General features: G+C 35.6%; 1 protein-coding gene across 7 annotated transcripts in view; it reads left to right on the top strand.

Moving 5' to 3' along the window:
- NBN (nibrin) overlaps positions 1 to 24,807 on the top strand; it is a 55,269-nt gene extending 30,462 nt beyond the window's left edge. For 2 of the 7 annotated variants that reach the window (XM_074354981.1, XM_074354982.1), the window contains exons 7-13: positions 4,593 to 4,722; positions 6,339 to 6,614; positions 8,343 to 8,787; positions 13,778 to 13,846; positions 15,131 to 15,286; positions 17,764 to 17,877; positions 20,988 to 21,960. In XM_074354981.1, coding sequence (XP_074211082.1) covers positions 4,593 to 4,722; positions 6,339 to 6,614; positions 8,343 to 8,787; positions 13,778 to 13,846; positions 15,131 to 15,286; positions 17,764 to 17,877; positions 20,988 to 21,092 — 1,295 coding nt within the window. In that variant the 3' untranslated portion in view covers positions 21,093 to 21,960. The other 5 variants (XR_012503186.1, XR_012503187.1, XM_074354979.1 and 2 more) reach the window with 5 other exon arrangements.
- Positions 24,808 to 27,424: the final 2,617 nt, after the last annotated feature.

Here is a 27,424-nt window from a genome sequence, read left to right as displayed (position 1 = left end):
AAGTAGAAAGCTACTGTGGGGTCCAGGTGAGAGAGAGCCTGACGCCACGGTAGTAGTGGAGATGCAGAAAAACGAGCAGATTTAGGCCAAATTTTGGAACTAGACCCAGCAGATCTTGCCTTTGGAGGGTTTGGAAACAACTAGTTTTTTGGCATGAGTAACTAGTTGGAAGGTGATGCCATTTACTGAGATGAATACTGTGTATTACAATCATCTCAGTGCTGACCGTCACAAAAGCCAGTGTCCTCAGAGCAACTGTTACCTCTTAATTATTTAAAATGCGTTCCCCTATTTGTCTTGATTTAAGCCGCCAAGAAGGTGGTTTATTTATCTTTCCTTCTTGCTTCTTCACTTTAGATATTTTTACATTTAATCTCCCTAGTAACTTTTCTCTTTGCCTAGCTGTCAGAACATCCATTTGTATTCCTGTATACATTTGTTTGCCTCCTGGGTTATTTTTATAGTTACTTGTCAGCAGTTACTGACTTCAGGCTAAAAGACAAGTCAAGATGGCACTACCTAGTTGCATCCTCATGTGTCATTTACGTTGTGGCCCACTGAATGGCACCTGTAGAGTTGGACAGTGTACCTCCTGAGTAGCTGTACTCTGCAACCCTGGTTTAGACAGGTTAGGAATGCATTAAGCTAGATTTTGGAAGGAGTGAGCCATTAGAACCTAGTGACCAGGAATTGATTAAGTGTATAGGTCATTAGTAATATGATGATCAGTAATAATAACTACCGTGTCTTGAGTTGACAGAGACTGAAGTAAGTGCTTTACATGTGTCATTAAAATTTATTCCAAAACAGTCCTTTTAATAGATGGACTGATAGATGACATCACTTACATTTTGTAGATGAGGGAACTGATGTACACAGAGGTTAAGAAATTAACCAGAGGTCACGTAGCAAATAGTTTGATTCATACTGACTAAATCAAAGCAATTGTGATATTACTATACTGTAGTGCAGATAGCATGTATTTTAATGTGTAAATTTTAAAAAATGATGGTACAGTGGGTAACTGGGAGCAGATATAAAAGGATAGACGGGCTAGTGTTTGGATTTTATGATCTGGGTAAGAATGTTTATTCACCTGAGATCTCTACCCTTTCCCACTGAGTACACTAAATATATTTCTGCCTGTGCATAGGTAACCTTCAGATGCAGTTTTAAGTGCTTGTGAAGTTTCCGTTATGTCCAAATAACTTATTTTGGTAGGATTGTGATCTGATGAATATTCCCTCAGAATTCATGACTAACATGCTCAGAATTTATCCTCAGAGTTAAAATTAAAGACCAACTCTTCAGCATCTCTTAGAACCACTTTGATATGGATACGAAGAGAGAGCCATACTCTTGGAGAATCTGTTAGCAACCTGTACAACCTTTAGAAATAGCATGTGCTGTATATACTGTTTTGTTGACAGTGGGATTTCTGTTCTGTTACAGAAAAAAACAAAACCCTATCTGTAATTTTCGGATTTTGACAACACGAGAAAAATGTATATAAAAACAAAAAATCATTAGGTCTATGTGAGTAGCTCCCCTTGTGCCAGCCCTTGTTTGGGACAACTGTCCTTTGTTTCTCTTTTAGAAAACTGGTTCTCAATTAGATACGTGTTTCAGAAACATTTTTTAAATGCAAATTCACATTCTCTGTAATTCAGGATATTCTGGCATCAGAGCATCAGGTTTTGTTGGTGTGTTTTGCTTGATTTTGAGTTCATGCTTCTGATACAAACTCTAAGAAGCCGGGGAAGGACTGAACTAGAGAGGAGCCTTCTTTTATAAAAATGGAGGAGGCACTTGGACTGCAAACTTCAGTCATTCGTTATTCTTAAAAGACCTGAAAGTCTGCCTCTGCAGCTTCTGCTCAAGAGGTCTGCTACCAGCCCTTCTCACAGGCGCTGCTCTACTTGAACATTCCACATCTTTCTTTCCTGAGGGCTGTTATAATTGCCCCCAGTAATGGTCCTGCCTCCATATTCATCTCTACAGTTAAGTTTTCACTTTGCCACTAGAATCACCTTCTGTTTTCTTAAAAACTTACTAGTTCTCATTATCTATAGAATAAATCCCTAAGCCTTTTGTCTAGACTTTCGAGCCTTCAACAGTTCAGCTACAGCCTATCTCCTCCCATCATTATCTTTTTTTTTTTTTTTTTGTACACCTCCCATCAGCATACATGTGCCATATTAGTTACAGTTTTTATAGTTTTCACATCATGGTCCCTGTAACTAGAATGCCAGTCTGACTCATTTCACAAATACTCACCCACTTCATGAAGTTTTCCTAAGTTGTTTCCTCTCCTGTAACTTCTCCAAGCCAGATTAGTTATTGTTTTCTATATCCCAGTAACTTTTTTTTTTTGCATTCCCATTAGAGTTCCTTACTTTGAAATATAACCAGCTGTTTCCATGGCTCTTTAGCACATAGATTGATTGTAACGTCATATTAATTTTGGATTCTCTAACATCACCAAGCACAGTCCTTGTTTGTAGCTTGGTGTGAACATTTACTCAATTGAGCCAAGTATTGGTACACAAGATTATCTTTGCTAGGGTACAGCAGGATTTTACCATCAACTATTGGAAATGCACTTATGGCCAGAAGGTCCCTAGAGGTCATCTTATCGGTCTTCCTTTTAAAAGGTAAGAGATCTCAAGGCTGAGAAAAGCTAAGGTTCCATAGACAATTCATGACCAAGCCAGTCCTCAAATTGGGGTTTTGTGACTGCTAGACCAGCACCTTCTCTATTGTATCATTCCGTATAGAAACAAGGTCATAAGGAATTGCTAAGACTCTGCATTGTAATTAGTAGTATTACTTCTTGTGCATATTGATAGCTAGGTCTGTGTGGGTTCCAAGTCATGGACATCTGACTGACACGCAGTTTTAGAACACGGCTAGTTTTGGGGAACAAAGTAAATGGGTGTCTCCTTCCCTCCCTTTTCCTCCTCCTCTGTTTCCTCCTCTTCATTTATATCCATTCATTTACCTTTCAGCAAGTATTTATTGAACATTTGTTACATGCCTGTAATTATTTTAAACACTTGGAATAAAGATGTGGACAGAATAGAGCAAATCCCTACCCTCATGGTGTTTTAGCAAGAGAGAACATTGTAAATAATCTTATTGTTGACAAACATTAGTTATTTGGGGTTATTAGATTCAATTTATAAATACTTCTTTTAGTGATTTTTTAAACATTTTTTATTGAGTTATAGTCAGTTTACAATGTTGTGTCAAATTCCAGTGTAGAGCACAATTTTTCAGTTATACATGAACATACATATATTCATTGTCACATTTTCTTTTCTCTGTGAGCTACCACAAGATCTTGTATATATTTCTCTGTGCTATATTTGTTTAGTGATTATATAAGCATTTGTAATTATTATTTTAGCAAACTGCAAGCTAAAATGAATTTTACAGATATGTGTGTTTAAGGAAATGCCTCTGGAGCTTTCAAGGTGGTCAGATAAGGAGAGTGGCAGAAGTAATTTAAACACCTGAATTGGAATCAGTAATAAACATCTATTAAACACATCCTATGTCATGAGGACCTAACAGTGATATTTAGCTTTGATACTAGTAAATGTCAACTTTCAAAAAAAAAAATTCAGTTCCCAGTTTAATTTTGTAAACTTGTTTATGTCCATTGTATACCAGACATTGCTCAGAGACTGGAGATGTAGAAATGAGTAAGAATCTGTTCTCAAGAAGGCTCTAAGTCTAATAAGGGAAAGTAAACGAGTACAATGTGGTGACAAATAACGGCTAACGCTTGCATAGTGCTTACTTTGTTATAAGCACTTCTTAATGCTGTCCACATGCCAGTTCATTTTGCCCTTAAAACAACATGTGAGGAAAGTGTTATATGCATCCTCATTTCATAGATGAGGACACTAAGACATAGATGGACTGAGTAACACAGGCCACACAGCTAGTGTCACAGAGTTCAGTAGAGTGTGTTAGAAGTTAAGGGAATGATGTCAAGGGTGGGATGGGATCCAGAATGAGGGCACCTGATTCACTGTGGGAGGGTTAGGAAAAGTGTGCCAGAAGAGTGGCACTTGGATTAAGTTGCTATTCTGGTAAATGAAATGATGAAATCATCATTATGGTTTTCTGGAGTAGTCGAAAAATTTAAGTTTAAAACTTTGTCTTTTCAAGTAGCGTATTCCTTCTAAAAATTAAATTCACATTGATTTTGAATTGTGTAGAATAGTAGACTAGATATACTTTCTGTGGGGAAAAAATGTAATTTTTTAGTCTCCTGACTTACAGCATAATTTGAATTAAAATTTAAGTTGATTGTATTTTTATTTAAGTTGGTAGTAGTTCAACACAAAGGAAATGATGTAGCTTTAAAATAATTTGGTTCGAATAAGCCTATCGAGATGCCAGCAGTCTGCTTTCAGGCTGTTTCATTAAGTATTTGTTGGCTCCACTGACTGGAGACAACGTGTGCTGTGTTACCTACTTAATTCCCTCAGTGTGGCACAGCCTTAACAATTCTTAAGTGACCAGATGTCCATCTTGTGTCTAGCAGTTGTGATTCTTTCTTGCACTTGTCTGATTTACAGGACTGAAGACGACAACTCCAGGGCCAAGTCCTTCCCCAGGCTTCTCAGGCAATGGAAACCTAACGCCAGGTGTCCCGGTGAACACTACAGCATATGTAGCTGACACAGAATCAGAACAAGCAGATACATGGTAAAGCTTTATTGTTGACAGACTATCATTATATCAATAAATTAACAGTACATTCAAGAGTAAACTCAGTGCCTTTATCAAGTCATCTTTTGGAAGATAAAGTGTGGGAAAGTGGGATGCTGGGGAAAATAATATTTTGGGACAGGGATCAGCAAACTTCCCATAAAGGACTAGAGAATAAATAGTTTTGGCTTTGTGGGGCATGGTCTCTGTCATAAGCTACTCAGCTCTGCCGCTGTAGCATGAAAGCAGCCGTAGACAACATGTAAGTGAATGTGAGTGTGGCTATGCTCCAGTAAAAGTTAATTTGCAAAAAGTGGCAGGCCAGATTTGGCCATGCGGGCCATAGTTTGCCAGCTCCTGTCTAATTGTAAGATTTTTTTTTTCCCCTCACAGATGTACATGGAAAACTATAAAGGATTATACTATTTTATTTGTGACTGGTGAAATTAATTTGAAATAAGTTTCTTTGTATTATGTGATGTTACCTGTATTTGTACATTTCTTACAATTTTGAAGATACTTAATATGTGTGTACCTGGCTATCTATATTATCTATCTAAATAATTGATATTTGTTCATAAAGATAGTTTTTTAGTGGTTCTCTGTTTGAAGCGGTTTTTTTTTTTTTGTATCTTGCAGTTTTTGTAGTACTTGCTTACTCTATGTTTTTCATGTAAGACAGTGTATTTTATTTTAAATAATCCATAATGACCTCTTCATATATAAAGATACTTATATCACTATATTAGACCATATTTAAATTTTTGCTACACTCACAGTTTGTATTCAAACCAGGTGTAACTTTTAAAGAGAAACTATTAACATTTTGAAAGTCACTTAAGTGACAGCTTTGTTTTTGTGTGAAATGAGAATAGAAAGGCAGTATACATTCAGCCAGACATTGTAGTCCTGTGTGTGTATGTTTAATATAGTTTTCTGATGATCTAGGGTTTTATTCTAGAGACTTGCATCTGGCTGGAATATAACCATAGCAGTTCATCTAAAGTGACCTAAATACCCCGTTATCTATGATACAGGAATGACAGCTTATTCTTTTTCTAATAAAAAGTTTCCATTTTTAGGGGGGAGTGTATAGTTCATGTGGTAGAGCACATGCTTACCATACATGAGGTCCTGGGTTCAATCCCCAGTACCTCCTCTGAAAATAAATAAACCTGATCACCTCCTTCACCACCAAAATTTAAAAAAAAAATTTTAAAGTTTCCATTTGTTAAATTAATTTTTTTGTGTGGAAATAATTTTAAAATGTTAAACAAAGCAGAAAGTTACTTAGGAATATGACCTGGTTTAATTTATAATAGGGTACTAGGTTAATATTCCATGTGTGTTTTTAATAGTGGAGCATGCCTGACAGTGTGTGCTGTCGGGGATGAAGAAGAGAAAGGTGTCATCTGACTTCAGGTGGCTTTGATGAGAAAAGACCTGCTTTCTTGAGATAGTAAAATATATTCACTAAATTCTTGTCTCGAGATAATTATGATCTAAAGCTATATTATATTAGTACTACTTAAAGGACTTTGTTAGAAGTTTTTATAGATGAAAATTGCTATAAACTTGATTGTTTACCTTGTATTCTTGTTTTCTTGCTACAGCATGGATTTGAGTGAAAAGCCAAAAGAAATCAAAATCTTTGGACTGGAACGAAAATTCAGACTGCCTTCACAAGAAACATCCACTGTGAGGGACCCCCCCAGAGTAAGCGCTACTAGTAAGAGTACAGTGTCACATACTCTGGTCAGGACGGCAGTCCCGAACCATCAGCTTTCGCCAGCTAAACTCCCAGGTGCAAATAAAAGTGGAGATCGGGCTTCTCAGCAACCGCAGACCAACTCCATCAAAAACTACTTTAAGCCATCCACCCAAAAAAGGTATTTTTTAAATAAGACTCTGTGTCTCTAAAACGTTTAATATGTAGATTGGTATTTAGTCTGTGTTCTGCCTAAGCATGCTTCCGTGGAAAGCTTTTGAGCTCACGTCCTCTCAGAAATGTCCAGATCTTCTTCACTGTAGTTAGTCTCCCTCGCCTTGTCTCTTCCGTACCTTAGCTTCTCTGGGTTTCATTTCTGTACTTCTCGTGGAGAAGAGCTTTCCCACACCTGAGTTTTTTGACCAACTGATTCCCTTAGTCACCTCTCTCATCCCTCTAGGACGATGCTTCATCAGTTTTTCTCCCAATTTCTAGCACTTTTAATATCTAGGCTCTTTTATTCTGTATTCAGAGGCTCTGTCTCGTTTTTGTTTTTTAAAACCTTCCCTTGACTTAATTTCTTCCTTTAGCTGCTGCCTTTTGTCTTTTATAATCCCTGTTAAACTTCTCAAAAAAGGAGACTATTATTATTGCTCCTATTTCTGTGTGAAATACTTCTTAACTCACATGTCGTCTTGACATGACATCCTTGAAAGTAATTATTGACACAGTTGCCAACTCTAGTGGCCTTTTGGTAACATTCAACTCTTGCATCTGTCCACCTTGCCGTCTCTTCTCAGTGTCTGTGACAGTGGCCTGTCCCTATTCTCTGACCTTCTCCATTGCTCCCTTTGAGGACTTCTCTTCCTCCTACTGTGTGTGCTGTGCTTCAGGGCTTCATGACTTCATTATAGATGATCAATATGTTTGGTCCTAACTTATCCTTACTTGAGCATCACTTCTACTTTTCCACAGAAGTTTCCTGCTGTTTTCCCTAATAACAGGCCTAAAGTTTTTTCTCCTTTGTCACGGCATTGTATATATTTTTTGTTAGTAAATCACTTGGTCAAAACCTTTTACTCTTCTTGCCTCCCCAAACCAGTGATGTTGATTCTTTTTTTTCTTTCCTTTGTCTTATAAATCCCCCCCTACCCTTTCCATCTGTTTGTTTTGCTGGCTCCCTGGTTCTAATTCTGACCACCTAAATTATTACTAAATCCTCTTGACTGGTGTGTTCAGTACCCTGGCATAAGATTAGTATTACTAGAAGATCACCTTAACTGTTCTAGTTCACCGTGGATCCAGTAAGCTGCAGAATAGAGACCCAAGTTTCTGTGCCCTCTGTGGACCTCAGTACAATTTAAACAAGTCAGGTATTCAGTACTTATTGAATGAATGATACAGTGTTTTAGAGAATACCCTGAGTCACACAGTCACATATTACTTGCAATAGATAGTCTATTCTGTGTTCTGGATTTATAGCTACTCTGACTTCCTGTCTTGGATCCAGCTCTCATTAACCCATCTGGTTTTATTCACAGGGTAATTTTTCCCTGCCCACAAGTTCCCTACATTATAAAGTAAGCTATTGTTCCTTGACAACAAGCCTTTTGTATTTTGTATTTTTCTACCCTTTCCTCAACATTGATTCTCACCTACTGCTGCTTCAGCAGCCTCCCTTTTGTTTTAGCCATGGGGTTGATCAGTCCTGTCAAAACAGCAGAGTGTGTATGAATTATGTGCTGTTTCAGATGTCTGTTTTTTAGTTTCCAGTGATTCTGTTACTCAGCAAAACAAAAAATATTGCCAGTCAAGGGAGGAAGGGGGTGAATATTGCCAAACTGAAAAATTAACTTAGATGTGTTCATTTTTTGTTTTTGTTTTCTTGTCTCCTTTTTTTGAATCTAAGGGAAAGAGATGAAGAAAATCAAGAAATGTCTTTATCTAAATCAGCAAGAATAGAAATGTCTTGTTCTCTTTTAGAGCAAACACAGCCTATCACACCCTCAATGTGGACAAGAAAGGAGCAGCACCTATCTCGGAATGAGCCTGTGGGAAAAGAAACAGATAGCTCGTTTGCAGATGTAGATTTAAAATCCACTGTGAAAAATTCTGCCACTAAATCTCTTTCTACAGAAGAACTAAGATCAGAAAAAAGAAAAGAAATTGATGACTTAGCCATAGAAGATGAAGTATTGGAAGAGTTATTCAAAAACATAAAACCAGAGTTAGAAATGGAAGTGAAAGTTCAGAAACAAGAGGAAGATGTCAATATTAGAAAAAGGCCACGATTGGATCTGGAAACAAATGGCACTTTTAATGATGAAGCAAGACCAGAAAGTAACAAAATCTCTGTAAGTAACATTTTTTAATGAGAAGTATTGCAAATAGAAACTTAGAATGTTAAAAAGTACTTTAGATATTTGCATTGACAGTATGACCATTTTCATGATGTTTTTTGGGGGGAGAAAAATTAATGTCTTCTACACCTAGTATTAGGTATAAGAATTTGTTGGTTGATAAGGGAAATGTTCAAAATAGTGTGATTCTTTGACAGTGTTGTAATAAATGGCAACAAATAAAACTGTTATTCATAATTGTTTTAATAGATTTCCAAGCTATACTATTAAACCAGACATTTGGCCATGATGGTGAATATAGGAGATATTTTAATAGAGTAAACAGGGACAGAAAGATAAAATTAGTAAACACGAAGTATCTACTAAGTAAGTTTTTAGGGTAGAAGATGTATAAGATCATTAGGAATTTTTATTTTCATTTTTATTTTTAACGTCTTCAGCCTGTTCTCGTGAATGTTGGTAGTTTCTCTTAACCCACTTTGGTCCAAGAAAACTTCAGATTATTTCCTACTTTATTCATCAGCCAGTTACCTACTATTTGTAGACGAGTTAGCTCATTAAGTGAGAGCACAGACCTCATGAAATGAAAATTTGCTATTCTGACTGCTCGCATAGGTCTGTTAGCTCCACTCTTATTCATAGCATCCCCTCCTATAAATGGCTACTAGATGAGGATGAGGCTAAGTAAAAGAATGAGTAAGAATTTAAGTCATTGGAAGATACAATGATTCAGTATTCATTTGTTGAGAACCTAGTGTGTATCAAGCACTATTTAAATCTATAACTACTATTGGAAAATAAAAACATACGTCCTGTTTAGCCTATATTTTGGCATCATCACATGAAGGAGAAAATTCTCATTATTTGTTATTTCTTATGAGTGAATACTTAAAGCCCTTTCGTGGACCAGCTGCCTCGGAATCACCTGGTGAGCTTTTTAAAAATAGGGACTCCCGGACCAAAGCCCCAGAGATCCTGACTCGTTACATCCAGTTTTCTTCCCAGAAATATTTCCCCCCTTGTATTAGTTAAGGATTCCTTTTGCTGTCTCTAAAAAATTCTAAAATCAGTGGCTTCAATAAGATAGGGTTATTTTTTTCCTGCAAAGGATGCCCAGAAGCAGGTAACCAAAGCTGCGTGGTAGTTCCATGGTGTTAATTTCCTAGCGTCTGCCTTTCTGTTTTAGGAGATTGCACCTCTAGCCATCGTGTTAGCTTTCCTAGGAGGTAGAACAAGGTGGAGAGGGGACAGGGCAGAGCGCCCTGTGAGTTCCTGCCCACACTTATCTAAGGAGCTTTCTCAGAAACCCCGCTTGATAACTTGGGTTGCTGGCCGGGAGTGCTCATGCTCTGTGCCGCTCCCCAGCCCTCACCCTCAATTTGCAAGAGAGTCTGGGAAGTGTTTGAAGCTTAGCACGTGGCTGCCTCTAACAAACTTAGAGTCACATTGTCAGGAAGAGAGAGTGAGATACCTTCCAGCTGAGATACCTTCCAGCCAGACTGGGGACTCCAGAGACAGAGGAGCCCTTTATTAGTAAAGATTTAAGATTAGCGGGCACTTTCCAGAAGAGGTTAATAGAACCAGGTGGTTTATATGTCCTCTGAGTCACTTCTGTAGCATCTTCCACTGGGTAAGTTACCTCGGTAAGTTAGTTTAATGTGGCATTTGGTGAAATCCAAAGGATGATTTCCTAAGTTTCGTAAATTTATTTATATCTCTTTATAAAGATATGTTTATTCTGTTGACATTATGGGTTCCTATGTCACTTTAGCTCCAGACTGTTCCAGAATCTGTATTCAGGCTACTTAATATTGTAAGTGTTTAGCCTTTAGAAAGGTAGGCCCTGTTTATATTATTTTGGTCATACCTTTCCCTTGTAGGAGCCTTTCCTCCTGTATTTATTTCTGTTTTTTCCTGATATATTCTTACTTTCTTTTTCTAGTCTCTTTGTCCTTTTACATAATTTAATCTTTTTCAAATAGCCTTTTTTCTTTTTCTTAAACTCTATCCCAGATGGATTTACTACTACAATGGCCACAGCCCGGTCTGGCAGCGGTTGTAGTTTTAGTCACAGAACTCTTTGGTGCATCCTGTTTGGCTGCTAATCAATCTTCCTATATACCTACTTCGACCGCACATTCCCCCAGGACTCATATTACCCAAGGAATTAGAGCCCAGATCGGGAGAGATGAAAAGTGAGCACCATATGCCAGTGGTATGGGAATCATTAAACAGTTTTTTATCGACCTGAAAAGGCCTCTCATTCAGTAGCCAAGGTTTACATGTTATATAATGCTGTCAGGGAAAATAATTATTTTATTTTGCTCTTTGATTCTGTAGCATGATTTCCTGTCCTTATTTTACTATTTTAGAATTCATGATGTTTTGAATAAAAATATGGTGCAACATAAATATGTTGTAGCAGACTTTTGGAGGATGAATAGCAGTTTGGTTGTGACACACTTCTAGATATTCTAAAAGCTAAATCACTATTCTAGCAGTATTACTTTTTTAGTAAGAACCATGTTATCAAAGTATTTTTGCTTTCAATGTAAAATAAGTTTTTAAAAGTTTTTATTTTGAAAGAATTGCTGATTCACATGCAAATGTAAGAAACTGTATTCAAAGATTCCATGTGCCTTTCACCGTTTCCCTAACTGTAACGTCTTGAGTAAATTCAGGGCAGTGTCGCAGCCAGGAAGCTGATGTGGGCGCAGCTCATCAGCCTGACTCAGACAGTGTGAGATTACATTTAATTCTTCCATTTTTACCATTTTAAGAACTTGTCTGAAAGCTCTTGTGGATTCTCATAGATTAAAAGAATTACTCCTGATTTTTCTACCTAAAGAAGTGATTATAAGAAAAAAATATTTTTTAATCCTTTTATTTCAAAAACTTTTTGCAATTTTAAGAAGGCAGAAATGTGATATTTCTCTCTGACGTGGATTCCTTAGCTGTATTTCAGAAGGACAGTTTCTAAAATATGTTGATGACAGACCTACCATTTTTCTATTTGGGGATTTAAATATGGATTTTAGCATGTGTATAAGATTTCCTATAAGCTGAAATAGAAAGCTGTGGGCTAGATACCCCTGCCAGGATCTTATCTTTATATAAATGACAGCTGTGCTTGAGTTTTGGCTTTACTTTCAATTTCCCAGTCTCCATAAAATGCAAACATGACTCCATGTCGTTGTTAACGTTCCTCCTCTTAATAGCACCCACTGTCTACAGAATCTCTCTTCTTCACCTCATTCTACCCTTCTGTTCTAAATTAAGGTTTCCTCCTCTCTTATGACTGCAGCATCTTTGAAAGCCCAACAGTAATAGCTACCACTTACTGGATACCACCATGCTCTTTACAGCAGTCCTGCAGTGAAGTAATAACTAGACTCATTGAACAGATAAGGAAACTGACAGTAGGAGCTGTTAAGTAACTTGCCGAGGTCATTTAGCTAGGTTTTGACAACTGGGACAGAAACACAGGTCCACTGTGCTGCTTTGGCTTCTCCCTTTGTCAGCTTTCTCAGTATGTCATTTATTCATTTATTTAATTATTCTAGGCATTGGGCGTGCTTACATGAAGGGCAGTCTGAAGGGATAAGTCTGATAGGCCTTTAGGAGGTAGGATCTCCAGGACTTGGTGATTGACGCGATATGAGAAATGAGGACAGAGTATAGGAGAATTTCCACGCTTGTAGTCCAGGGGTCGGGGTAGGTTGTAGTCTGTTCTCTGAGATAGGAAATAAAAACTTGTGTAAGAGGATGAGCAAGTTTGAGGGAGCAGGGCAGGATGAGGAGACACGGGAGTAAAATGTTCTTACTGTGATAACAGCTTCCATGGGGTGATGGGAAAGTACTCAGTAAGAGGCACGCGACAGGCTTCGAATAGAAATGTTTACTCTTACTACTGATAAATAAAAACATCAATTCTCTTTAGTCCCTAAGCAAGCACGGAGTACATTTGTTTTTCTTCCCTTTCTTGTTAAAATTTTTCTGAGTTCGTATTACTCAATCATTGAAAATTTAATGTAAAATGATATACATCTCCTACTGTATCCAAAGGGATTGTAGTTTTTACTGAAAGTCTTAGAAAGCTATCTGTGGAAAATGCTTTTGTTTAGAATGTGGTCCAGAAAAATGGATATGAAGGATAGTATGATTGTGTACAAGGCAGTGTCCGTTGTATTGCAGATGAATAACTTGAACAGTTGAAATAACTGTCTTTCTTCTTGGATTAAGGGTGATTTAAAATTCAGTTCTAAAAAAATTTAGATAGACTTCTTGAAAAGTGTTTTTATTTTTGACTCTAAAAGTCATACACAATCTTGTAGAAATATGGAAAATAAAGAAAAACATAACAACAACTTGTTGATAACCCTGAAAATTACCATAGTTAATATTTTGGTATTTTCTTTTTTAAAGTCTTACTTTTTTAAGCAGGCATCAACTGTTAATGCAGTTTTACAGCCATTTTTATTCACTTATATTATGGTCATTTCTCATTTGTTAAATATTCTTTAAGTATATAACTTACATGAACTTATATTGCTTCTAGTTCTTTACTCTTGTAACTAATACTGCAGTGTCTTTTTCTACATGTATTTCTATTCTCATCTCATTTTTTCCCTAGGGAAGATGCTTGAAAGTCAAATAGCTGGATCAGTAGCATGAGTATTTGTAAGGTTTTCAGGGAGGTACTATCTTAGACTGGGAGTTCGAGATTTGTAGATACTGACAGGTGTATATAGAATAGATAAACGAGTTTTACAGTATAGCACAAGGAAATATATACAAGATCTTGTAGTAGCTCATGGTGAAAAAGAATATGAAAGTGAATATATTATATTCATGTATATATACATGAAAAACTGTGCTGTACACCAGAAATGGACACATTATAAGCTGACTATAACTCAATAAAATAAAAAAAAGAAAGGTACTATCTTATAATTCTTATGAACAATATTTTTTATTTCTTTAGCAAGAAAATGAAATTGGGAAGAAATGTGAGCTCAAGAAAGAATCACTATGGTCAACTAAAGAACTATCTGTGAGGAATTTTTATTTTATTTCATTTTTATAAAGATTTGACTTATATGGACCGTGATTTCATCCATTTCTCTCAGTCTGCATTCTTAGGATTAACTGATTTTCTTTCTATAATTTTGGTCTATTTCATAAATTATGCTTCCTCTGAAAATGAATAAATCATATTACAACCATTATATAGCACAGGAATATGGAGAAAAGCCTGAGTGTAATTCCCTGCCCTCTACTCTGTAGATATGTGACCTTGAATAAGTCATTTTTCCATTTACAAATTCGTCTTTTGTTTATAAAATCAGACTGATACTTTTCCAACAGGGTTGTGTTTATATCAAGTAGAGTAATGGATATGAAATATTTTTCTTAAAACACAAAAGTATTAGGCCAGCATTACTAGAGTTCCTGATTATATTCTGTCTCTATCACGTGAACTTTTCCTTTTGACTGTTCCCTTTTTTCATCTCTCCCTGACTGTCTTTATCTTAGTTCTGTTAGCAACTTCCATATGAGTGTATAGTAAAACAGTTTAGAAAACTAAGATGGTCAGCCTTGAGCCGCTGTAACAATGTGGATATGTAACTATAATTAGTTAATAGGAAATGACATAAAGAATGCCATCCAACAACATAGTAAAATGACTATAACTCAATAAAAAAATGTTAAAATTAAAAAAAAAGAAAAAAAGAATCCTATCTGGCAAAAGGAAGGAATCTTCAGGCTGATAAAATAGCTGTTAATCTGGAATAAAAAAGTGGCTTTCAGTTAATGAGGTGGCATGTCCAGAATTAATTATTGTTTTTTTGATGTGTCAAAAATAATAAAAAATATAAACTATTGGAAATCCAGGAAACCTTAAACATAGTCTGTGGGAACTTGTAGAATGGATTATGTAATAATCTTGGTGTATGGTTTCAACAAAAAGAAACAAGACAGTATTTCTTGCCAAGAAAATATATACAGGAAGATAAATTGTTTATTGGGATGGTTTTTATTAGAATAGGCTGCTAAATTTAAAATCCATTATGATTTTTAGCCTTTTATCATAGATGAGTATGATACAGATGTTTCTAAAGTTACGGAGCACTTGAGTAAATAATCTTCTGGTTTTGAAATAGATACAGTTTGATTTCAAATACAAAGTTCAGGTGCCAGAAATAAACCTTTTTTTTTTTTTTTTTTTTTTACTGTTGTTTTAGGGGTTTTACACTTTTTTCTGTAGAATCTTAAATAATGAGTAATTATCCTTCTTACTTCTTTTTCTTATCTATTCATCTTAATGCCGTTGAAGAACAATGAGGAACTTAAGGATGATGGTGAGGTGCTTCCACGGAAGGTGTTACTAACTGAATTTAGGTCACTGGTGGTTAGTAACTCTGCCTCCAGAAACGCAGCAAGTGTAAGTAATGATTATGGTCAACTGAAGAATTTCAAGAAATTCAAAAAGGTTCGTATTCTTTTAACTAAAATGTCCACTTAAAGTAGTTTAAAAAATTACTCTTGGAAGGATGTAAACTGAGAGTTAATGAATAGATATAACCAACTTTATTAAAGTTGAGTTCTTTAGGGTGCTGTTTACCTGGTTTTCTCTACCTTAAGCAGCAGGCGTTTGCCTGTATTGACAGCGTCCTCCCAGTTCTAATGTTGATCTATGACTATCTGACGGGATTGTTTAACTCCGGACTTTGTGAAGATAACGTATTTGTTAATAATAACTGAGAACATTACATAATGAAAACTAGGCATTTTATTACTATGTGTGTGTAAAACAGAATATAAATAGGTAGACTGACTATCTAACCTGAGTTCCTCCTCCTTTAGGAACTGATAAGGTATTTATTTTATTAGTATGGTCAAAAAGATATTTCTGATCCAGTCTGTATTCTCTTTGCTGGCTCTTTTGGGATCTTTGCTTCTTGCTCCATACCCATGACTGACTGCTAGGTTCTGCTTATGCATTTGATCAGAATGTAGTCATTTTTTCAGAAGTGACTTCTGTGGAGTACTGCTTTTCTCTAGAACATGGTCTGTGTGATTCTTGCTGTGACCTCAAGGTGCTGTAGCTTTTTCTCTCTAACGTGAGCCACTGTTAACATTTCTCAGTTAAATTTGTTTTCTGCCTATGACTTTAGAACCTTTTAGAGTATTGTAATGTTATTAAACAGTTCTAAACCCTATTTAACAGGAAGAATCTCTTCTACTTAGAGTGGAAGATATCTCCCACTTATATGGCACCCACGTACTCTTTCCCCCTCCGTGGCTGTGGCTTATGAGTAGCTCAAGGGCATTCTTACTTCGTGGTTATTTCATGTTTAGTGTCGTGTCACAGAATCTTATTGTTAAATCGAAATTCAAAAGACATACTAATGTTTTAATTAATGAAGTTACCAAAGAGAAAGTAATAATATTCACTGTAGTGAAGAAGTATAAATTAGTACAAACTTCTGGAAACTAGTTTGGAGAAATTTAAAACCTTTAAAAATACTAATATCCTTGACCAAGGAAATTTTTTGAGACTACAAAAGAAATTCAAACCAAAATTTATATGGAAAGAAGTTTAACTAGATTGACTTTAATGAAAGAATTTGTCTGAGTTTCTTCATATATGTGAAAATCAATGATGGCTCTCTTTGTCCTTTTAAAATATTGCTAAATGATGAAAACTAATTCAAGATTCCCTTTCCACTTCATATATTAGAATTTTAAAGGTGTGTCCCTTAAATATTTATTATTTATTCCCTAAGTATAATATTAGCAGTGTGGTTAATATGTATTCTTACATAATATTCTTTTTTAGCACCTCTTTATAGACAGTTAAAATTTCTATTAAAAATATAAACTGTGAAAATAGAGTTACCATATGATCCAGCAGTCCCACTCCTGGGCATATATTCCAGAGGGAGCTCTAATTCAAAAAGAAACATGTACCCCAGTGTTCACTCTTTACAGTAGCCAAGACATAGAAACAACCTATATGTCCAATGACAGATGATTGGATAAAGAATTTTGGTATATTTATACAATAAAATACTACTCAGCTATAAAAAAAATAAATAATGCCATTTGCAGCAACATGGCTAGACCTAGAGATCATCATTATAAGTGAAGTAAGCCAAAAAGAGAAAGAAAAATATATGATATCACTCATATGTGGAATCTTAAAAATAAAAAAAAAAGAAAAAGGGCACTAATGAACTCATCTACAAAACAGAAACAGATTTGAAAACATAGTAAATAATCTTATAGTTACTGAGGGAAAGAGGGAAGGGATAAATTTGGGAGTTTGAGATTGCAGATGTTAGCCACTATATATAAAAATAGATTAAAAAATAGATTTTTTCTGTGTAGCACAGGGAACTATATTCAACATCCTGTAATAAACTTTAATGAAAATGAATATATGTATGTATATGCATGACTGGGACATTTTGCTGTACACCCAAAATTGATACATTGTAACCAACTATACTTCAGTCAAAAAAATATATAAACTATTACCACCTCCAACATCTTTTGCTAAGGATCTATAAATTGGAAAGTTTTGAAGACTTAAATTTCCTTGAGTTCTAGGAAGTATTTAAATATTTAGAACCAAATATAATACTTTTAAGTTATAGTGTGTATATTCACCTTGAGTTCATTAATTTGTTAGGTAATGAGCTAAAGACAGTTTTAAATAAAAATTCCAAATTAAAAATCTTAAATTCTCCTTAGCACATAAATCTCAGTGACATGTCTAAATCAGGTATAGTATAGCCAAAAAATAGGACAAAAACATATGGGTCTAGCACAGTTACCTCTGTCTCACTTATTTTCATTTTTACGATCTTTAGTACCTAAATTATATGTGATTTACAATCTTTGCTTTAAAAAAAATGATTGTCTTAATTTTTAATGCATTTGACAAGGCTTACTATTTCACAGGTCTCATTTCCTGGAGCCAGAAAACTTCCACACATCATTGGAGGATCAGATCTAATAGCTCATCATGCTCGAAAGAATACAGAGTTGGAAGAGTGGTTGAGACAGGAAATGGAGGTTAGTAGGAAATGAGGCCCAGTAACTTGTTTGATTTGCAGTTCGATTCCTTCTGATTTCCTTAGAGCAAACTCTCCTTAAAGCCAAACTTAAGGTAAGTGACCTAAGGTTGTCCATTCTGAAAAATTCCTGAGTTACATAGCATTAAGATTAATTTGTACCTTTCTGGAACACTTCTTTAAGGGACTTCCAGATTTATTGATTGTATCTACAACTACACGCTGCCTAAGCTTCAGTAACCCAAACCTCTGTTATAACATTGCTCTTTTGGGAAAATGTGAACTGCTTCACAGCTCTACATGTTGGGGTGTAGTTTCCAAAAACTCACTGTTGACAGCTATCAGCTAATATATTTATAAACTGCTGTAATGAGAGCTCAGAGGGTAGACTACAGAAAATCTGCTTGTTTTGCCTTCTCCCTGGGTGTTTTGAGTCCTAGTAGATATTATGTAACAAGACTGTCCATGTGATCCATAATTCATTCAGCCTCAACCTTTTTTTTTAAACTGGAGAATTTAATAAAATTCAGTAAAGTGAGGAGCTTTTTAAAATAGAACTATTCTGTGGAAGTTAAGAATTCAGAAACACATGACCATTGAATTGAGTGGTAATCAGAGGCCAAATCCAAAGTTAGAAAGTCGTCTTAGTCTTTTTGCTGCCTGATTACTCAGTGTTACTGGTCCCAAAGGTGCGCTCCATCAGTCATCTCAACAGGCGGTTTGAAGTAGGGCTGTTTGGTAATTAGGGGGTAGGGGCAGTATCTCTTGTCCTCTGATTTGACGTAAGTTAAATATCACTTTCTTGTCAATGTATCTTAACTTCTTTTCTGTATATTTCACTGCTTTGTTTCTCTGGATTGTAATTTTGGTAATTTCTTCAAATTGTCTTCCAGTGTAGCACTTCTCTCTTCAGCTCTGTCTGGTTGGTATTTCATTCAGTCTGTTGTATTTTTTTTATCACTGGAAGTCTGTTTCATTTATTCCTAAGTCTTCTTGTTCCCTGCTGATATTTTTAAGGTCCTCTTTTGTGTTCTTTGTCTAGTGATATCAATACCTAAAGTGTTGATCTGTTTCATCTAGTTCTCGCTCATGTTTCCAAGTAAATATTTTGTGATCTTTGAACGTGAGCTGTTTGTTTTCCTTGAAACTTGATCTGTGGGAAGTCCTAAATTCTGGTTTATTTCCTCCAGAAAAGATATGTTTGTGTCTGCCAGCCTTGTTCTGCCAATTAAAGACCACTTGAATCTCTGCTTGTGATTCTTTTGGATCATTCAGGTAGTTAATATATACCTGGACCAGGAGCCTGAGTGAAAGCCAGCCTTTCATTGTAAACTTAAGTGTGATTTTTAAAATTTCTTCCTTCACCCTGTGTCGGGGTCAAGAGAGGCAAGGTTCTATTATTTCCTTTGTGTTGTAGGGTTTGTTCCACTTGCACCCTTTAGTATTGGAGTCTTTTATTATATTTCCTACCTTGGATTTTCTTTCATAACACTCATTCTTCATACAGACATCAAAGGACAGTCCAGGTTTTTTATGGTTTGCAGATCCACACAGAGCAGCGCAAAAGCTGACTGTGCTGCTTACTAACATCCCAGGATTTGTGTTTTGCTAAATTATGAGTTTAATGTAGTCTTCAGCAGTTTGTTTTTTAAAAATGCTTTTTTTTTATCAAAAAATTGTTCGATCACTCAAGAAAATAGGGTTATAGGATTATTTACTGTCAAAAAATGGGAGAGTGGAGGTAATATCCTTTCTTCCTTTCTTTTTTGAAAGAGTATTTGGCTTTACTGTTTTATAAATGTACCTTCCAAAGAATTACGGTAGTATGCAAAAGAATGAAGAAGTTAGAATCCTAATTATCCATTGAAACATTAAATGTGTAATGTTCCAGACGTCTCTTTATTGAGGAGGAGTGAGAGGTAGGGACAGTGTTGAAAGGGAGAGAAAGAGACTGATAGAAGGAAATAAAACTGAAAGCATTGCTGAATTTGTGTAAATGTTTCTTCCTTTCAGGATATTTTCTGAGATCCCTAAATATGAAAAACACTATCAGGTTAGAATCAGTTATTTGTTTCACACTCTACATTCTGATTTTAGATACTGTTTGTTGGCTCCCTGCTGTGAAGAGTGAGGAAATTTTTTATACTCCTTCCCTTTCCTTCCCCCACCTCATGTCAGTCCTCCTTTTCCCCTCTTTTTAGGTGACTTGCATGCCTACAGTATTCCTTCTTAAGCTTGAAAGTCAGTAACAATCAGAATATATCTCAGTGTGGATCACTCTCCGTTCATTTTTCCCAGAATACAGTATGCTATTTTGATTTGTATATGGAGTTCGTTTTTTATTTCGAGAAACTTTTCTGTTACATCTTTACAAACATTTTTATAATTGCTGGGTTTGCTACATTTAAGGCATAAGTTTCCTTTTATTAAATCACCTCTGCCCTCCACATTCATTTCTTCCACAGTTACGACGGTTTTATTAAGCTCTCTCACTCTACCAGAAATTCAGGCTTCAGTTGTGTCTGTTTCTCACCAGCTCTGTGACTTTGAGAAAATTACTTAACCAAATCTTTATGCTTCTGTTTCTTCCTGTGCAGCATGGGAACAATAATAGTACCTCTGTTTCACAGGGTTTTTTGTGAGAATTATATAAGATACTATTTACAAAGCATTTTTAACAGTGGAAATGGTGTTAGCTGTTTCTCATTAATTTTGAAATGGGATTATTACAGTTCTGAGTTTGTTTACTTAGCATTCATTCCCATTTGGTTTCATCATGTTTTTTTTTTATCATCTACCTTTCTTGTTCTTATTTCATTGCTTTCATGTTACTATTAATTTTATTTATTTTTTTATTCTTGGGTTATTTCTTGCAGACTAGGTTCTTGAACTGTCCTTGGCATGTTCTGTTCTAGTCTCTTCTTTTCCCATCTGGCTGTGAAGTGGCTTTTCTGGTTTCTTTAGTTTTGTAGCTATTTAAAGTCAAATGCCTGGTCCAGATATTGCTTGCTGTGTGAAGCATCATATGACATCTTACGCAAGGGTTGCATTCTAAAGCCAGTGGATGAGACAAGAATTGAATGCAGTTGAAATTACTCCTTCCCATTTTAGCTTGCTTGTGAAGAACGGGATTGCCCTGATGCCTCCACACTGGGAGTATGGCCGTGTGCTCAGTCACAGGCCTACTGCGTGCCCCATCTACTTCCTGTTGCCTGAAGACATTGAGTTGAAGAAAGGAGGGACTCAGCTGGAGCTATGTGCAGCTCCTTCTTGGGATTGGAATTAAATGTGTACCAGGGAGTATATTCCACTAAATCTCTCTTCTTTTTGTTAGAACGACTTTAGGTGCCCGAGGTAGGATTTGCTCTTTAAGATAATAGAGTTGACTTTCTCTTTCTGCAGGGCCCCTGCTTCTCTATAAAGGTGCTTCTGTCTTGATGTCTCATTTCCCTAGTCTTGCCCCAGCTGCTCTTCTGCATTCCCTGCCCTTTGTTCTTTTTCAGCCCTTCCTTCTCTACCTCTGCTGCAGACCAGTCTTACTTTTCATAATCACTTAGTCAGTTCCCGTCCTTTGCCTGAACTTAGGGTATTTTCATTTCTTGAATTTAGGATATTTTCATTTCAGTAAATGTAGTAGTTCTTTAAATTCTATCCAACCTGATTTGAATTTTGAAAAACTGGGAGATGCAGTTTTCCCAGGCTGTTAAAAAATGCCAGTAATATGAGAATTTTTGTTTCTTAATACTGTTACACTTAATGTTTTTACTAAGATACATAAGATAAAGCTTATTTTTCTTTACTATATTAAACTTTAAAATTAACATCCCCTGCTAGGAAGCTTTTAAGAGTGTTTAGGATAATGGTACCAGCAGCTTTTTTAACAATTGTGAAAATCATGTCTTCCCATTTATGTTCTGCTGTACCTATTAGAAAATGTAAAAAGATACAATTTCATTTTAACATTTCACTGTATGAATAGAAAATCATTCTGTAAGTTTGAATCCTGCAAGTCATTCTTCTAGGCCTTTTCCAGAGACTCAGAAGCAGTGTAACAGCCTGAGTAACAGCTGGTGCTCTTACTCAGGTAAGCCTGGTCGATCTCAGTTCTTCCATATGACAGCTTTTTGATCCTCTGCAAGTTATTAAACCTAAGTCTCTGTTCCCTTATTGGTTAAACTTGGTGTAAATAGTGTAAAAATAGTAATGAAGTTACCTGAAGTTAAAATGAAATTTTTTAGAAACAGTTTTCAGACAGTATTTGGAAGTACACAAATGTGAATTATTTACAGGAAACATAAACTGTCTGCATTAAGAGAATTATGGTTTTTTAGTAGAGTTATGATATAAATAATGACAACAGAAGGTAGAAATTGGTAAGCATTTAGGAGTTGTGCAGCTAAAGTTTTGGGGAAGTTCTTCAGAGCAGATGTTACTTTTAAATGAAGAAGGTCAGAATGTTATTGTTAAAGAGGTGAAGCACATTCCTTGACACATAGTAGGCACTACAAAATCACTGAATGAATGCAACCTTGAAAGATGGTCAGATGTGGAAAGACGTGGGAAAGGAGGTAATTTCCTGGGTAGAGGGAGAAACCTGGACAAAAGCAGAGGGTCACAGGGTGTTTATTAGGAAGTGAGTTTGGTTTTTTGTTTTTGTTTTTTCTTTTTTATGATTTGCTTTTAACTGGCCTACAGAGTTCCTGAAGAAGAGAGTGAGAAGGGATTGAGAAGGTAGGATGGAGCCAGGTTACGAAGAGCCTTTCCCATTTTTAAGAGTCAGACTCAAGAGCCTGTGTTTTCTTTGGTAGGTGGGAGAAGTCATTGAAAGGTTTTGAGTGACACATGGTAGGATCATAGCCAGACTTTAGGAAGATACATCCAGCACAGGGCATGTCCAGTCCTAACTCTCAAAGGTGCTTTAGAAGTGTGGTGAGTTTGTGTTTAAAATTGTCTTGTGGGTGAGGTGTTTCAGCAGCAGCTTCTGAGCCCTGATCTGGGGCTGTGAGAAAGAGAGCAGCATTACTTGGAGAGCTGCTCTGGTTGAAGGTGGGGTCAGTGTTACCTGTTCAGCCCCTTCATCAGCGGCATGATTTCAAAACACTGAGATTTCATTTGGTAAAAGGGTTCTGCTGGAAAAAAAAAAAAAAAGTTTAAAAACACAACAAGCTAGCAGGATACATGTTGGTTGCCTTTGAAAGGAGATTGGCTGCAGAAAGTTGTTTAATTAGAGAACTCTTGCATAATCTTGGTATGACGTGAAAATGGAAAGGATCCGTTGAAGGGAAAGAAGTCATAGAGGCATGAATTCATAGACCTGGTTACCTCCTGGGTGTGGAAATCTCGGAGCTGGCTGTGATCATCCAGCACAGCAGTTTTATTAACTGTATACATCACTGAGCAAATGTGTGAAATGACGTTTATTTTTACAGGTGCAAAATCAACATGCAAAAGAGGAATCTCTTGCTGATGATCTCTTTAGGTAAAGTTTAATTTCACCTTTCTCATGAATCTTTGAGTGATGTATGTAAAAATTCAGTTCTATTCTTAGAGTTTACATATTTATTTTGTCTGTCCTTGGAAATAGATGCTTAGTCCCTTCACCTAAAGAATGTTTAATATATGGATTTCTTTTTACTGCTTGAGTACCTCTTATTTGAGTTTACTGGATATAGCTTTTGAGATTTGGGCTTAACCCAGTTGTACTGTATCACAAAATATTTAAATTTAATGGGCACATTTAGGCAAAAGAAGGTTCCACAGCTGCATGAGTTTGGCTGATTTTTTAGCTCTGAATAGAATTATGAATGGATTTTGAAATAAGACAAACGAAATGCCAGACCATTTGTTTAGTTTTATTTGGTGCATACTTGAAAATAAGAGGCTGGATTAGAGTTTCAAAGCAGGTTTTTGTGGGAGGGTTAGAGGAGTTATAATGGGTGATTATAATTTAGTTCTGATTTAACATTTTTAGCATTCCTGCAGGCCCAGTAAGCCTTATGATAGTTAGCTCTCAAATGCTCGTAAAGTACAATATTGTGGGTAGATACTGGCTGGGGAGAACACTGTTTTCCCAGGAAATACTATATTTTTGAGTCTGTTCTGTAGCCACTTTCTTTAATTTCATTATTGACGGTATAAATCATTGATGACAGTGTTCACTCTTCTTTTTTGGGGATGGGTGGTAATTAGGGTTATTTATTTATTTTTAGAGGAAGTACTGGGGATTGAACCCAAGACCTCATGCATGCTAAGCTAGTGCTCTGCCACTTGAGCTGTACCCTCCACCCTACTTTTCATAAATATAGTCAAATGAGAATGTGTCGTTGCCCAACTACATTTTGTTTAGTTGCTATAGGAGAAAATTCTGTAAAATAATTGTATTTTAGGTTCATTATGCTCTTTTGCACAAATGGTATATACTTTAATTTGAAGCTGGAGAGGTCTATTGGAAGCTGTCCTGGAGAAAGTATAAAAATGTGTATTTATTTTTAAACTGTTTTCATTAATTATTTTAGTGCTTGGACAGGATTTTTTTTATGTTTTATTTTTACCAAATGTTCATCAAAGCAACATCAAAAGTTACTTTTGAAAGTAAAAATGTCAGTGTTTACCATCTGATCCTAAGGATAAAGTTCACGCTCTTAATTTTGTTTGCTGAAGTATGACTGTTTTGAAAGCCCTTTTACTTTAAAAGTAAAAGAAGTACTGTCATTTATCTAGATATTTGTTAACCCTGTTTTCTTTCTTTGCAGATACAATCCTAATATAAAAAGGAGAAGATAATAGGGTTTTTATAAAGAAGCCATGGAAAAGAAAAGCCGTTTTCTATCAAGAGTTCACTTCAGGTTTCTTATGGGATACATGCATCTAGTATATAGAAGAGATTTAAGTTTATGGCCTAAATTTGTTAAATAAAATGCACAAAACTCCATTTCTTTTGTGTTTGACAATTAGTATTGTTTGTTCTGTTTTTGGTCTTTGTCATCTCATCTTTTATGACAATTATTTTTCATTTTTAAATGTGGTTTTAATTTATTGAATAATTAATATAGTCATAGTTCAAAATACTAAAAGTATAAAAAGGTAAAAGATTAAAAAGTCTCCCTTCTACCACTGTGCTAGCAATTTTCTTCCCCTCCTCTGAAAAAATTCGTAGTACTCATTTCTTATGAGTATTTACAGAGATTTTTAATGCCTATTCAAATTTCTATGCATGCCATTTTTCAATAATTTCCTACAAAAATGATAGCATAATATATACAGTGTTCTGTGCCTTGTTCTTTTTCACGGCCTGGATTAGAAGGTCATAGGCATATCAGAACATAATTTTCATAAATAGTTTTAATTATCGTTTCTTTTCCATTATGCTGTAGTCTTCCCTGAGCTGAAGTAACCCAAATGAAATGGATTTCAGTGCCAAAGACATCACCCCCATATTATTCTGGTACTGGAAACGGCAGTGGAAGACTTACCAAGCTTCTGGATAGGTCTCACTGGGATGCGATAAGACCTGTTTGTGGGTCTAACTGTGCTGGGTGTCTTGCGCTTCTTGGACTTCTCATTTTGTATGTGTAAAGTAAACATGATAATTAGTCTTCTTTCTGCCTCAAAAGGAGATGATAAGAAAAAGTGGGTTTTTTTTTTCGAATTTTGTCATATAGACAGCTTTTGGCTGTACGCTAGAATTAGGGTAAAGTCTTTTTGTCAACTCTTAAGGACTGATGCATTTTGTCCTAGAAAATAGAACAAGTCTTCTGAACTGACTGAAAGCTTCCTAGTCTCATGTAAATTCTGCCACCCTAACAAACTTACCTTTTTAGGTTGTGAGAGAGAACATAACATGCAAAACTGCATCATAAATTAACTTGTACTATTCCTAGATCTTCATGGAATATTCAGTGTTCCCCCATAGTCAGACAAGGGAAGTCACCACATTTAAGTATCCGGCTAAGATACTTTGCACCCTGGACCAGCGCTCAGGACATACTATTTCCTTTCAGGAGATAGTCTGTAAATGTCACAGCTTTTTCTTGTTTCTTTGTTTCATTATCCCCTACAAATGTCAGGTCAGTGTTTAATAATGCTGTTGAAATCTTTTATGTCCTTTCTGTTTTTTTGTCCACTCTTTACTAGTTACTGAAAGGTGAATATTAAAATCCCCAACTATAGTGGATTTGTTTTTTTCTCCCTTTAGTTCTGTCAATTTTTGCTTCACTTTTTTTTAGTTTTATTGAAATACAAATTAAGGCATATAGTATAATGATTTGGTATAAATATATAAGTGAAATGATTACTAGTAAGTTTAGTCAGTCTCGATCTCCTCATATAGTTAGAAAGTTTTTATCTCTTGTGATGAGAACTTTTAGCGTATCTTAAAGATTATCAACTTCAATTACTGTAAAACGTAGTCAGCATGCTGTGCATTGTCTCCCTAGATCCTGCTCATCTTAGAACTGGAAGTTTGTTTAACTTTTGACCCCCTACCTCAGGCAACCACCAGTCTGTTCTTTGTTTCTATAAGTTTGTTTTTTTTTCGATTCCACATACAAGTGAGGTCATACAGTTTTTGTCTTTGTCATTTTATTTGATGTAATGCCCTCAAAGTCAATCAGTGCAAAGTGGATTAAAGACTTGAACTTAATAGCTGTTGTCACAGCAGAATTTCCTTTTTTATGGCTGGATGATAGATAGCCCATTGTGTACATATATCACATTTTTAAAATTTTTTTCTTTTTTTGGTATAATTTCAGAAAAACAGTAATTTTTCTTTTCTTTTAATTTTTTTTATTGAGTTATAGAACATTTTCTTTATTCCTCCTTTAATGGACATCTAGGTTGTTTTCATGTCTTGACTATTATAAATAATGCTGCAATGAACACAAAGATGCATATATTTCTTTGAAATAGTGATTTTGTTTCCTTCAGATATATAGCCAGAAGTGGAATCACTGGATCATAACGATACTTTAATTTTTAATTTTTGAAGGAACTTCCACATTGTTTTCCATAGTAGCTATACCAATTTACATCCCCACAAACAATGCATAGGGGTTCCTTTTTATCCACGTCCTCGCCAACACTTGTTATCTCTTATCTTTTTGATGACAGCCATTCTAACAGGTGTGAGGTGATGTGTCATTGTGCTTTTGATTTTATTTCCCTGATGATGAGTGATGGTGACCACTTTTTCATGTACTTGTTGACCATCTGTATGTCTTTGGAGAAACGTCTATTTAGTTCCTCTGCCCATTTATTAATTGAATCGTTTGACTTTTGCTATTGAGTTCTTTATGTATTTTGGATATTAACCCCTTACCAGATACATAGTTTGCAAATATTTTCTCCCATTCCCTTGGTTACCTTTTCATTTTGTTGATGGTTTCCTTTGATCTGCAGGAGGTTTTCAGTTTGGTGTAGGCCCATTTGTTTATTTTCCTTCTATTGCCTTTGCCCTTGTCAAATCCAGAAAAATCATTTCCATTACCTATGTCAAGGAGCTTACTTCCTATGGTTTCTTCTAGGAATTGTATGCTTTCAAGTATTATGTT

This window comes from Camelus bactrianus, chromosome 29 (genome assembly GCF_048773025.1).
Source record: "Camelus bactrianus isolate YW-2024 breed Bactrian camel chromosome 29, ASM4877302v1, whole genome shotgun sequence".
Lineage (NCBI taxonomy): Eukaryota > Metazoa > Chordata > Mammalia > Artiodactyla > Camelidae > Camelus > Camelus bactrianus.
The sequence above is the reverse complement of the archived record's forward strand: the minus strand, read 5'-3'. Positions and strand labels throughout refer to the sequence as shown.